The sequence below is a fragment of the Triplophysa dalaica genome, chromosome 20 (genome assembly GCF_015846415.1).
Source record: "Triplophysa dalaica isolate WHDGS20190420 chromosome 20, ASM1584641v1, whole genome shotgun sequence".
Taxonomy (NCBI): domain Eukaryota; kingdom Metazoa; phylum Chordata; class Actinopteri; order Cypriniformes; family Nemacheilidae; genus Triplophysa; species Triplophysa dalaica.
In genome coordinates, this window is record NC_079561.1 from 12,109,679 (window position 1) to 12,123,991 (window position 14,313).

The window sequence follows — 14,313 nt, forward strand, 5'->3', positions numbered from 1 at the left end:
GTGACTGATGAATGGCACAATGTTCTCTGTTTCTAACAAGGTGAAGACCTTTTTTAGTTAAACAAATAATTAGGGAACTATTTAATGGACATCTTGTAGCATAACCAGTGCTTGAAGTACATCTCACATGTTGCCAGTACTTTGCCACTCCGAGTTAAAGGGATAGTTCACCCAATAATGACAGCCAATTCCTTTCTCAATAGAAAAGGTTCACCTTATGTGCCAAATGCTTTGAGTGGTTTCAATGTGCAATTGTTTAAATGTAAAATAATTGTCAGTTCAATTCAAATAGAACTGAACTGGTCAAACTGATGACGTCGGATTTCTACGGTACGCGGCAGTCGCGTTTGTCCACAACATTTTCAAAGTGAAACAAGCGGTAAGTGGCAAAACGTGGGCCTCTTCGTTGGCAGAGCGGAGGCGGTCCACAAGCGGTGCTCCTGCATCCAAAACCTGCAACTTCCACGGGCACTTCTCTTTGCGGCAGGCGCAGCTGTAGATAAAAAATATTTTATCTTTTTGTGAACGGCAGCAACATAGGTTTAAAGGTGGCTGCCACGCGGCAATTCCACCACTTACCGCGTACTGTGTGAATCGACCATATGAATGTGTACAGACCATAGACTGTATAAAATAGGGATGAACGTTCATTCAAAAAGAGTTTAGTTTTAAACAACAAATTCTTACAAATTTGTATGAATCCGACCAGATATTAATAACAGTTCGCGGTAGGCCATGTTTTGTTTATAACGATTACTGTATACGACATCGCTTGGCTTTTAAAAGCTATATTAAATATTGTTTAAATATTGAATGGTTTTTAATTTCCATCTACTCCCTCGCTGTAAAAGAGAGTTGCCACTATTTTTGTCATGATTCCACTATCATGTCATGTTTATTCTTGTTGTTTGAGTGGAGTCATGGCATAACCTATGGTTTTGTGTGAGATTGAGTGATCTTTCTCGTGTCTCGTCATTGTTCCCTACATCTCGTTCCTCGTCAGCCTCTCCTTAGTGCTAATCCCCAGCACCTGTTGCTCGTTATGATCCTGTGTCTGTCTTCCCTATAAAGAGTCCTCATGTTTCATTGTCCTGTGCGCGTTCATTGTAGATGTACCTGGTCCTCGTCTGAACGTTATTCTATGCTTGTCATCTTGTTCCTGTTTCCTCCCTTATAGTAAGTGTTAGTTTAGTGTTTGTTTCAAGTGTTTGTTTTATAGTCTAGTTAGTTAGTGTTCTTGTCCTTGTTAAAGTTTATATTGTTATCCTGTCTTGTTTTACCCCATCGTGGGTCTTTGTTTTGTGTTTCTTTGTTAATAAATTCCCTTGTTTACCCCCACGTCTGAGTCCTGCCTGCAATTGGGTTCTCACGCCATGTCTCAAAGAGAGATTCATGACATATTTTGAGGTAGCGTTTACTCAACAAATGAATAACAACTAATAACAAAACAAAATATATAAACTAATAACTGAACATAAATATCGATATACATACAAAACACACCACAGTCATGTTAAAAGAAGATCTTTGTGCAACATTTTTTTTTAAGGATTATTCATAAAGATTACTATGCGAGTTATTGTTGAGCAACAAACCCCCCTATAAGTAACATGTGGTCCTCATCTAATTCTGATGACAATCCTATTAAAAATTGCACGGGTTAAACCGCAGTGACAGGTTTTGTGAGGAGTAGTTGAATGATTTGTCTCCCACTAACAGATGGCCTTGCTAAAGCCAAATGCATTATGGGAAACTGCACTCACATCTTATTGGCCTGAGAAGAGTCCCAGTAACACCCACACATTAAGAACTTCCCAGTAGAAAAGCCAGTGGTGCAGAAATAGAGAATATAATAGACATTTAAATGATCAATGTGTATGCACTTGTCTCTGTCACTAGGTCTCTGATAGTAAACAACCAACTGATGGATTAAACTGTGGTATTTTTGAGAGTTTGCAGGTTTTGCTGATGGACTGATCTTTTGAGATTTTGTGCAATGCCTCTGCAGAAAGAGATCTTACAGGAGGTTTGGACAATAGATGAGTGAGAGCTTCTTTCCGTACTGTACATAATATTATACAATTTTTCTTACTCATATTAATTTCGTTAATGATTTAACTTTCTATTAGCCTTCAAAATGAAGACTATAAAAAAACAATAAAGGTTAGTTATTTGTATATCGATTGTGTGTGAGTATATTGTTGTATTTAAGTATGCATAACATTGCATATAATGATCATGCACTACACTGTCATAAATGTCATGTAATTTGTGTTCATCTTGTAGTATTTGTTGTGCATGTAGATGGTACGTTCCTGTCAGTGTTGTTTGGTCGCTCCTGAAGCAGATTTACCTTGAATCCTATTATCAACCTCTCCAGACTGATCTAACTCAAAATCCCCTGCTCTTATGCTCTCCACACACGCGTATGAAAACTCATGACAGTTCCTTCTGCTCTCTTATGTGGATTTTTACTGTTTTGACTGATCTGAGGTCATCTCAATAACTATGTCTGCAGATAAGGTACGGTTCATGAAAGGAGCGATATAGATTTTCAGATATTCAGCTTAACTGTGGTGGCGTTTATAGCTGAAGCTTCTAAAGCATTAGTGTCTACAATTTCTGTGAGACTTCTGTTGTTTCAGAAAATGAACAGTGATTGTTAGAGGTTTTATAAAGCAGTTTTATACTTTGTGTACTGTAGCTCTATGAAGTAGTTACTGAGAAAGTTATACTCATATAAAGTTAATGGTAGCCACTTTGATAGAGATGGTTTGCATTGATAATATTCTTTGCAGTAGTCTTCTGAATGACATGTTGTTTTTTATAGTCAGAAAGCGGCCTTATAACCTGTGAATCTTTGCTGTGGCAAGACTCAAATCTGTTTTCCTGTTTACAGGCCATGGATAACTTTTTAACTGGATTTTTGTCCGTTATCTAACAGTCCGCAATCTAAAAACATAGTAAACAGTAAGAAATTTGGATCAGTTTTATTATTATTAAGAGAGCCAAATATATTTCTGGAGATTGACTGCATGGCATACTGCATAAATATAAGTTTTCTCTAGATTGTGAAAGGGCTGTTTGAGACATTTTTTATCCGTGCATTTCTTTTGCTATAGAATCTGTGTTTAAATATTTCCTGAGCAATACAATTGGGCTAATGCTTAAGTAGGCTGTGTGTACATTTATGGCATGCTAGCCTGGCCCTAGGTTAATCCTAGTTCAGGTCTGGTCATTGTGTAATATTGCAACCCAGTCTCACGGCACTTTGCAAGGTTTATAATATATTGATTTGTGTTCACAGACACAAATTTCCCCTTCGTTTGTTAGGTAGGAATTACAGCATTATTAAATATTAGCCTCATATTTTGGCGGTTTGGCTTAAGCCAAGACTAGCCCTTAGTTAAATAGGAAATTAAAGTCCTTTTTAAAAACATACTTTACAAAGAAAGGTTACAGTGTGCATCCTAATAAAAAACAATCGCACTGATATATTGGAAGATCAAGACACCTCTAATGATTTGTTCACACCAAATGCGAACAATTGCGTTCCGCCCTCTTTTTAACTTACAGGAAAAGTTCGTTATTTTTGCATGAGTGGCGCGAAAAACGTCACGTGACGGGGAGTGTCATCACGTGACCAGATCCGTCAAACAGAAGTCATCAATAAGCTCTTCACGCAAATTTGTAATTCGAGTTTAACTTTTTCAACTTGCACGGAAGATGTGATTTGCATCGCCTTCCGCGAGATGCGTCTATTGGCCTCTTTGCATTGACTTTGTATGTAATTTATTTGCACAAATCGCTAAATTCGCGTTTGGTGTGAACCCATCATAACATTTAAATTGGTGAGGGACTAGGCTTTAAAAGATACAGAAAATTCCGTCCGGAATTACTCATCCTGAAGTCGTTCGATAACCTAGGACCTCCGTTCATTTTTGAACACAAATTAAGATTTCGCTTTTAATGTCAGTAACGTTGCTGTCTATGGGAGGGAGCTCCTGGACCTCTTCAAAACTAGCTTAATTTGTGTTCCGAAGACAAATGGAGGAAGACGTTGAATATAAACTTTATTTAGTGATATAGAATCTATTGTTGCAGCCTGTCAAGGGGGTTTCCCAAAAAGTAAAGTGAAATCCCCACGCATGCAGAAATCAAGGATGCTACTGTCTTTGCTCTTTGTTAAAGTGACGTCTATTAATACTCATCTGAGATTGGAACTAATCCGATTATATGCTCCACAGTACATGTAATACAGAGAGAGGGTGGGCCTAAATTTTGTCAAATGTATCTCCTTCACCCAGGCCGTCCTCTTTTGGCATTCATGAGAGGTCACTTTTTTAAACAGCGAGTTAAATAATGTTAAACAAATTTTGTTTAAGAGAACTGCAAATCTTAAAAATCAAAACAAATGTACGTTAGTAAAAATTCTGTCATCATTTACTCTCGAGTCAAACTCAACTGGTTTAGTTTACTCGTGAAAATGTCTAATAAATTGTAAAACTTTTTGTTTGCTTTCATTGGCGTGTTGCAACTGGTAAGTCCAAACTTCCCTTGAATATAACACAACCATATAGACATGCTAAAACACACCAATTTATCGTTTTTGTCAACAGCTTTTGTAGAAGCCGAAAAAGAAAAAGCCAGAGGCAGATTCTGGAAAGGCCAACAGATGTGAGGCGAAACCAAAGAAAAGCAAAACTAAAAAGAGTGACGAGTTGTCAGGCGAGGAAGAGAATACACGCTCAAAAAGTAAGTCAGACACAATTTTCACACATAATGACTGTCAAGATTTGACCATGCTCTACTCAAATTAACTACCTAAATTAATATGATTCAGGTTAAAAGGTTAGGGTTACTTATGCATTTTTTATTTGCATTCTTCCCACATTTAAGAACAATAGTAAATTTATCCAAACTGTATTTTAACATCTTGAGTGTAGACATCCTTTGCATACAATGTTCAAAAATGTTCTCACTCTGAGATGCTTTTTAATACCGAATAAGTTCCATCTATTTTGGTCTCTTATTGGCTGTTTTTCAAAAAAGAAATTGAACTTTTGTCTGTTGATAAATAAATAAATACGTTGGCACAATTAGGTTTATCTCCACGTAATTAGATATGACTTTCAAGAACTTTTAAGATAGTAAAACTTTTCAGTCAAGTGATCTTAAACGTATAATTTTTTTAAAGATATCTATTTTTAATAGACAACATTTTGCAGTGTTGAAATGATACATGACTGCTGAACGTTATTTTTCCCTCTCAGAAGACAGCACAACGGTGAAGAAAAAGAAATCAGAGAAAGACAAAGACGACGCTGGAGAGAACACAAAAAAGAAGCCCAAAAACAGCACTAAGAAGAAGAACGGTAAGAAATAGGCGTGTCATATCTAAATAACTGTGATAACAATACTCGTGGTTATTAATTTTAAGTTAATATTGTTCATATATGATAATATCCTAAAAGATTTGCACTGGTTGACACTTTAACATCGTAGATTTACTAAACTTGACATATTTGACTAAAGAGCCAAAATGCTTAAACACTTTTGTGCCTCCTTAGGAATTTAGTAGATTAAAGCTATGCAAAATTTATTCATAACAAACATTTCTAGATACCACAATATTATCACTATTGTCATATCCTCAGGCCACAACAACATGTAGCAAAAACCTGACACTAGATATGTTTCCATCACCTTTTTTATGCACATTTTGAAGTATCGCATCAGAAACAAGTGATGGAAATGGCAATCTTAAAATTTATATTGAAGAAAATTTGTATTTATGCACACTTATGATGGTTATCGATTTGTGCGAAAAAGAGTTAATGCGAATTGTGGAAGATGAAACAGATTTGCTGAACAAAGTCTGACATATCGAACATAAACTTTACGTGACTAATCGTCTGTTTTTACGAATGGTGTTTCCGGTCGCCGGGACAATGTTTACTGTTGGTTACTGCTGTTGGTCATCTGCCCCCGCAACTTTTATGATCTGACATTTTCTTGTAAAATTACAAATCTTTAAAGTAATGAAGAAAAAATTAAAAAAGTATTTTTTTATTTCACATTGACTGTGGATTACATTGCTGTCATTAAAAAAAATATTTAATAACGCTTTATTCAGATTCTGAGGATGAAGATGAGGCGACCTCACACAAGACAAAGAAGAAATCCACCAAAGAGAGTTCCCCCGCTGGCACCAAAGAAAAGAAATCAAAGACCAAAGGTCAGTGTAGCGTATCCACCCGTGAACACTAACAAGCAGGGACAAGGTTCATTTTGAGCTTTCTTCAATTAGTTTCAACAGTCAAGTAGCATTTATGTCATTAGACGAGTCATTTTGAACTCACAAAGAAACTTGGTTGGGTATTTTCCATACATAGACTCATTTTAGTTCCAGAAACGTTTTGATCTTTTTCTTCTAAGCAAAACAGTTTAGGCCTCGTATCAGAGGACACGGTCAGACAATGACTTCAGTGTGTGACTCCTAATATGGTTATATACACATGCATAGGGGGGTTTACTGCTCTGAAAGAGGATTAGCAGTAGATCTCGTGAGCTAAGAAGATTAGCCCGAACAATACAGCAGAGACTTCTTAAAGATGGTCACTAAAGATTTATTTACGAGTTGAAGTGGGGGACTTTGAATTTAACTTCAGTTGTTTTAGTTAGCCTTTAAGGGACTCCTGTGCTCGTCTTTTAAAGGCTTGGCCTCATTTTTCCACTTGTTAAAGACAGATGAGCCCCTTAGGGGGCGTCCGATGAAACCACTCGGATAAGTGAAGAAACTACTTCATCAAATGGAAAACAAAGTCCAGCTGTTTACAAATGAAGAATTTATTTCCAAAAAGAGATAACTCTCTTTAAAAAAACCAGAAATCATGTTTTTTTTGTGTTCATGTTGGTTTGTTTTTATTCAACCCATAATGATTTGAGCCATAATAACAAAAATAGAGCTAACTAACACAATAAAAACATTATATATATTTTTATAAAAACTTAGTTATGTCTTTTTTGGAAATAAACTCTTCAAATATACATACGAGATTCCTTCAAAAATGACCTCCTATAGGGTTTCATAAATTGACCACGGTTTATTAACAGGTCTTACTAAACATGTAAAATATTTAAGCATTTGAACAATTTTGATGATTATTCAGAACGCTGGAAGATTCAAATATTTTACCTACAAAAAGGCAAACCATGACAGTAGTGGAGAACACATGGCTGTCTGATACTGATCTCTACCTGTTTCAACATTGACTCTGGAAAGCCAGCGGTGGTTGAAATTGCGCTTCAATCCATTGAGGCATGATTTGCAAACTGAAAGATATTGCGCTTCAACCAGAAGTTGTGTTGGTTATCTGACGCTCAGTGGCACACCTGAATTACCGTAGGGAAGTTCTCAAAACTGGTCCTGACTTGACTTCGACAAGGATTCCGAGCTAAATATCCCATGAACTCTACACTTCACAACAATAGAGCAAACTTTTGCGTGTGTGTTTTTACACAAATCATGCATTTTATTTGTGTACAACAATCCAGTTTTAACAGATGCTAAATGCACCAAAATAGCATATTTTCCGTACTAACACTGTCAGGTTGTGCCTTGCAAATTGTTTTCAGCGTAATTTTAATTATTTTAGTAAATTGAGGGTCCAAAACAAAGCAGACGCATGATGCAAATAAGTAGCATATATCACCAACTGCAATTCTTTTTTATTTCCAAATTATTATCTCTACAGAGACCAAAATTGAAACAGTGAGCAAAAGAAAGACAACTAAGCCTAAAAAGGAGCCAGTTTCTATGTTTCAGATAAACGGAGATAAACCAGACTTCATCACAAAAATGAAAGGTAATTGCAATATTGTTATTATTTATAGAAATTTATTTTTTATGTATTTTGATAATACATGAGAGCGAGTAAGACAAAATAATAGTTTTCTCAAAATGTAAATTCTTAGTAGTGTAATAGGATGCATGCTTGGAATTTATGTCAACAACGTTAATTTACAAAAAGTGAAATTGACAGGAACTTGTAAATGTTGCTTTAGCCGCCAAGTCTGACAGCGAAGAGAGTGAACCAGAGACTAAATCCAGCAAGAGCAAAAAGAAATCGACAGCAAACTCTGCATCCATGTTTCAGACTGAAGGAGAAAAAGACAAGAAAAAAGACAGGAACAGCAAGAACAAGGAGAAAGAGAAGAATAACAAGAAAAAGAGTGAGTGAATGCTGGAATCTAAAGATCCTGTTTAGTTCATGACTCTAGATTTCCCTTAGTCAGGAAAATGACTTGCTCTGTTACTCAAAAATAGTCAGCTCTGTTGTGAGTTACTGTAACACAAACATAAGGCAAATACAGAATTAAAGGGCTGCAACACCAGGTGATTTATACAATGTAAAAATAGTCATTGGTATCGCCAGAAGGTCTCTGTAAAGTTTCAGCTCAAAATACATCACATATCTTTCATTACAATATGTTGAACATGACCATTTGTGGCTGCAATGGAAACACAGCGTTTTTGTGTGTGTCTCTTTAAATGCAAATGAGCCTCTGCTCCCCTCCCCGTATGCAAAATATGACTTAGAGCGCTTACACATGTGCTATGGATGACATCATGACAAGCAATATGGCAGAAAGCGTTATTACGTCTGTAATGGCCTATCCAACCAAAACCATACACTAACTGCAATAAAAATCACCTTAATGTCTTGTTCATAAATACAAATTAAATGGAGAAGACAAAAACATAGATAGAACAACATATGCTGTATGAAATGTTGGCCATTGATGATTAATCATGTGCATGCATATGACTAACAGGCATAAGCACGGTTATATGCAAAACCACTAACCACTAACATCACGACATAACACCTTTTTGGACCAATGTAAAGTCTCAGGTTTAGCTGCGAACATCATCTGCAATCCCCTTATCATCGGAGTATATACTCACCCTATGCCTTTGTTCTGTGTCCTGTCTCGTCAATATTATACTTATGTCTCGTTTTGTGTCAATCGTGTTTAAAAAGAACATTAAAGCTGTTTGTTTTTACCTCCTTTTCTGTGGTTTTTGGCAGTTACTTGACAAACAGGCAACAGACGAACTAGTGATAGAATTAAATAAAAAAGGTTATTTGAATAATCTTGCCTTTTGACAGTTTGTTTTACTAGAAATAGATTCACAGGCGTTATCATACCTTATAAACCAAGCACAGACAGGTTGCATCCTTACATCCTTCAAGACGCATTGCACATGATGGTCAATTAAGGATTTACTTCAATTCTATAATATTGCAAATTTTTTCACAAATAGATTCAGCTAAATCTGATGACAGTGAAAAAGAGTCTTCAGAAGTGACGAAAAAGAAGAAAGGCAAAGGAAAGAAAAGTAAAAAGGTAAGAAATCCTGAGAAATCCTGAAAAAAGCTTTATAATTGTATAATATTCTCTCTCTCTTTCTCTACATTAGGAGGAAAGGCCTCCATCACCAGAAATTGAGTTTGATGACCATGAGGAGTTTGTCCTTCAACCTGCACCTCAAGGAACCACCATCAAATGTAAAGTGACACGAGACAAACGCGGCATGGACAGAGGCTTCTACCCCACCTACTACCTCCATTTAGACAATGACAAGAAGGTGAGCGCCTTAGATATTTCCCTAAAAGAGATGAGTGACAAACAGAGATGCTGTGTTTAAAAACGTTAAAAAATGTTGATACACATTAAATTCACATTGAAGTGCAAAATTCTGCTATGGTTTAAATCAAATGTAAAGCTGTTTTCATGTGAACATATACAGTAGTACTGTGATATTTAATTGCTATTGTGTCATGGTGTAAAACGATAAAACCTGTTTTCCCTTTCGTTCTTATCCTACAGGTCTTTCTATTGGCTGGCCGAAAAAGAAAGAAGTGTGCAACCTCAAATTATTTAATCTCTATAGATGCCACCGACCTGTCACGTGGCGGTGATCATTTTATCGGAAAGCTTAGGTAATGTTTATTTGTTTTGTTCATTTTGACCATGTCGTGTCTGTGCGCCATGATACTGTACTTTTGTTATTTAGGTCGAATCTCATGGGTACCAAATTCACAGTGTTTGACAACGGTCTCAATCCTGAACGTGCGCTCAGGGATATGTCTAATGCACGGCAAGAGCTGGCTGCTATCATTTATGTGAGTGCTCACTTCAGTCAACTCCACACCACAGTTTTTCAGAAGTCTTAACGATGATTTTCTTTTTCAGGAGACAAACGTCTTGGGGTTTAAAGGGCCAAGAAAAATGACTGTGATCATCCCAGGTATGGATGAGGATGACGAGCCTGTGCCGATACGTCCACAAACAGTGAGTCCAGTCACTATCTTCAAACAATGATTTAATATGTTAGGCCATATGATATACAGGGATGCAGAAAACGCGGACGGAATTGCAGAATCCAGGCATTAAACTGGAATCTGATGAATAATGCAAATGGCGCAGAATCTTGCAAATGTTGAACTTCTTAATCAAAAAAATAGCACTGAACTGCAAATAAAATTTAATTTGTGCATCATTAATGATTCATATGCGGTTTAAATACTGTATGTAATCTCCCTGTTCTGCTTGTCTCTGAATGAATGATTCGAGCAGTTTCCTGACACTTCTGTTTACAGCATCTCACTATATGGGGTTCCGAACACATACTCAAAGCTGCTCTGAGAGTTTATTTTATGAGCATTTCACTGCTTGAGTAAAGCTACTGTCAAACATGCACTAAAAAGGTCTCTGCGACAACCTGTCAAAATATAACTCTGGTTTTATTATTTCTTTTATTAAAGTAAACGCACTAGTAAATAAAACAAATCTCACATTTAAATATGTGTAAAAAACAAACATTAAACTGAAATACGCTACTTTGTAGTTGTGCATTATGGCATCTTTTTCCTTAAGGTTCAAAAACAGTGGTCTTACTATGGTTAATGAGTTAATGCTATAGTATACTGAAGTATTTTTCATCTGGACAAAAATATAACTATTGTAACGTAAAAAAACTGAAAACACAGAATCCAAAAAAAAAAAATTTGTTTGTGAATTTGGGAAAAATAAACGGAATTTGAGAAGAAATACAACTGATTTCATAGGGCCCAAAATATATGACATCTAACAACAAAGCACGTAACACAAAAGGGTGAGTATGACTTTAGGAGGCATTTTTTTAATAGAGCATCAGCCTAACTTCAGGTTATTTTTTGCTTTTATATGTAGTCTATATACTGTATGTAATTTGAACTGAGTAGATGGTCCCTTTTACTTAATTTTTCCAATTTTTAAATTGCTAAATTTGCTTTTACCTTTTTTATCAATATATTACTATTTTAAATACGATGCTATACAGTTTATACTATACTTTATCTCTATACTTCCTATATTTTTATTACTGATTAAAAGCGAAATGTTCACAGCTGGACACAAAAATCCATGAAGGACACTAAAAATATTTCAGAGGTTACATAATTCTAATAAATCTCAAATCCTAAAAGATTACAGTCACACAGTTCACTTTTGTGGTAATTATTTGGTAATGAAAGTTGTAAGCCCGTCATTAGGATTCTTTTTACGGAAAGAAAATACACAAAAAATCCTGAAAAAATTGTCTCTTTGAGAAACACATAACAATATGGAAAGCTGTTGCCTGTACATTAAAAGCAAAAAGTAAAAAGATAATTTTCTTTTAGGAAACTGGCAGTCTGCTTGTGCGCTATCAAAACAGACAGATGGACAACATGATTGAACTCCACAACAAAACACCTGTTTGGAATGATGACACTGCCTCATATGTCCTTAACTTCTCTGGTCGGGTCACACAGGCCTCCGTCAAGAACTTTCAGATAGTCCACACTAAAGACAGTAAGTAATACGGGTTAAATTGAATATACGGGAGATTTCAATTTTCTTTTTACTTTTAAGGAAAAGTCAACCTCAAAATCAAAATTGCCTTATTTTTTACTCACCCACATGATGTTCAACATATTTTAAGACCCCCCGGCATATCCAGACCACAAAAAAAGATATTTTAGGTGACATCCTAGAGATTTCCAGGCCTCCTCATAGACAGAAAAGTACTAAAAACATCATTAAATTGGTCTATCCTCTCAATGTGGCTCAAATGTTTTTTTTTTAAGTGATGAGAATACTTTCTGTGCGAAAAACAAACCAACAAACCAAAATAATGACTTTAATCGATATATTCTCAAACTGTTTCCTCATGCATAGAAATGCTCTCATGAACGTGCACCATAGACTGAAAAGACAGAGGAGAATATATTGATTTATGATGTTATTTTCATTTGTTTTTTGTACAAAAAGTATTCTCGTCGCTTAAAAAAAAATTAAATTGAGCCACTATGTGCAGATGTACAAATTTAAGTATGTCTTTAGTACTTTTCTGGATGTTGACAACAACTATAACCATGATGTCTATAAGGAGGCCTGGAAAAATCTCAGATGTCACTTAAAATATCTTTATTTGTCCGAAGACGCCAGGAGGTCTCGGAACATGTTGACCGTCATGTGGGTGAGTAAAAATAACACTTTTTTGATTTTGAGGTGAACTTTCCCTTTAAAAAAGGTTAAAAAAATGAATAGATCAAAATGATATTTTATAAGTATGGAACTGACAAGCTCATTGGTGATGACACTTCTATAGTGTTTTGACTGTAGTCTTGCTGAGACCTTTTATAGGATGAAGCATGAATACAATATGATTTTTTAAATGTTCTGGTTTGCAGACAGCTACATTGTGATGCAGTTTGGGAGGGTGGCAGATGACATGTTTACTCTGGACTATAATTACCCAATGTGTGCTGTACAGGCCTTTGCTATCGCTCTGTCAAGCTTTGATGGAAAACTGGCCTGTGAGTGAAGGCATGAAATTTCATGACCAAGAGCAACTGAATCAACGCACAACGTTCATGCAAAATTATTAATAAGAACAAGCCATGAAGATTATTTGTTGAGATTTTAATGATTTTCAATGTGCCTGAATGAGTCTGGGAGATCACTGAGGGAAACACAAGTGCATGTTTTTGATGCGAGTGTGTGTCTTTTTTGAGTAGTAATACATTAAATGAGTGAATGATTATTTATTTCCGAAGGATTATTTTGTGTTTGAATGTGTGTGAGTGGATTTGTTTTGATGCCTAAGCTAATGAGATGTCTAATTCATAATTAAAACACATAAAATGTAGAATATACAGTAAAAACAATTTGAAGCTCATATAGTATAATTTCTTAAAAATCATAATGTTTTCTGCAATTGCACTATTATGTAATAGCTTAGGGCTTTGACATCATTGTTTACTGTGTATAATGTGTTTTACTTTTCTCATGATGTGGATGCCTCTACATACACATCTGGTCATGTTATTTGGTAATGTATCATGATTTTTTGAGATAAGGGACAAACCAGTTTGTTTCTAAATTGACATTTATATTATGACTTAATTTGTTTCAGCCCACACACCTAATGCCATGCTATTAAATGCCATGCAAATAAATACAATTCAGAAAAACGTACAATCATTTTTTAATGGTCTCTTATTTATTACTCATGTATTACATACGCTGTATTACTCGTGTATCATTTAATTTGATTTTTTAATATAAAGTTAAGAAATTTTTTGACTATGAAACATGCACTAAATTGTTGAAAACGATTGGCCTTAGTAACGAAAGAATACACATTTTATGAGATTCAGAAAAGCTGAAACTGTCCTTAAGGTGGTGCTGTTTTAACATGGCTCACTACACAGGCTGTTCACCTGTTTGAATGTGCTAGTTCAAACAAGAAAAGTCATTTTACTTTTTATAATCTGCCCAAATACGCAAGTATTTAAAGCACTGTAAGGCTTTTAATACCATGTACAAAAATGTCACTTACCTGACAGATATGATGAAAAATCTGCATCATCAAACACACAGTTGGTCTCATTTAAGCAAGTATAACATATAAGTCTTCTTCATATAAGTTTACCGTATGTGATAACCTATTGTTTTTGATACGCATGACAGTGTATCACGTGAACTAACGCCATTCATTTGGCGCTAAAAGTTGACGTCGTACAACGTCACCCTCAAGATTAAACGTGATTAAACGTGAGTTATGTTTGACAATAGATGATTGTTAATACTTAGAAATGATAGTTTTCGAAACTCCCCTATAACCTATTGACAATTTCCTACATTATAGTCTACCTGAAAGAGTGAATGTAAACTTTCATTCAGCGCGAGCCTCACACATCTGACGTAAATTAGCGG

General features: G+C 35.5%; 1 protein-coding gene across 1 annotated transcript; it reads left to right on the forward strand.

The window, feature by feature from the left end:
- The first annotated feature begins 7,819 nt into the window (after positions 1 to 7,819).
- Positions 7,820 to 13,061, forward strand: tulp1a (TUB like protein 1a). The gene is made up of 9 exons (XM_056732297.1): positions 7,820 to 7,868; positions 8,068 to 8,235; positions 9,332 to 9,414; positions 9,488 to 9,655; positions 9,898 to 10,010; positions 10,085 to 10,193; positions 10,264 to 10,362; positions 11,733 to 11,904; positions 12,786 to 13,061. Exons 1-9 carry the CDS (start codon positions 7,820 to 7,822, stop codon positions 12,917 to 12,919), a joined length of 1,095 nt encoding a protein of 364 aa, XP_056588275.1. The 3' UTR covers positions 12,920 to 13,061.
- Positions 13,062 to 14,313: the final 1,252 nt, after the last annotated feature.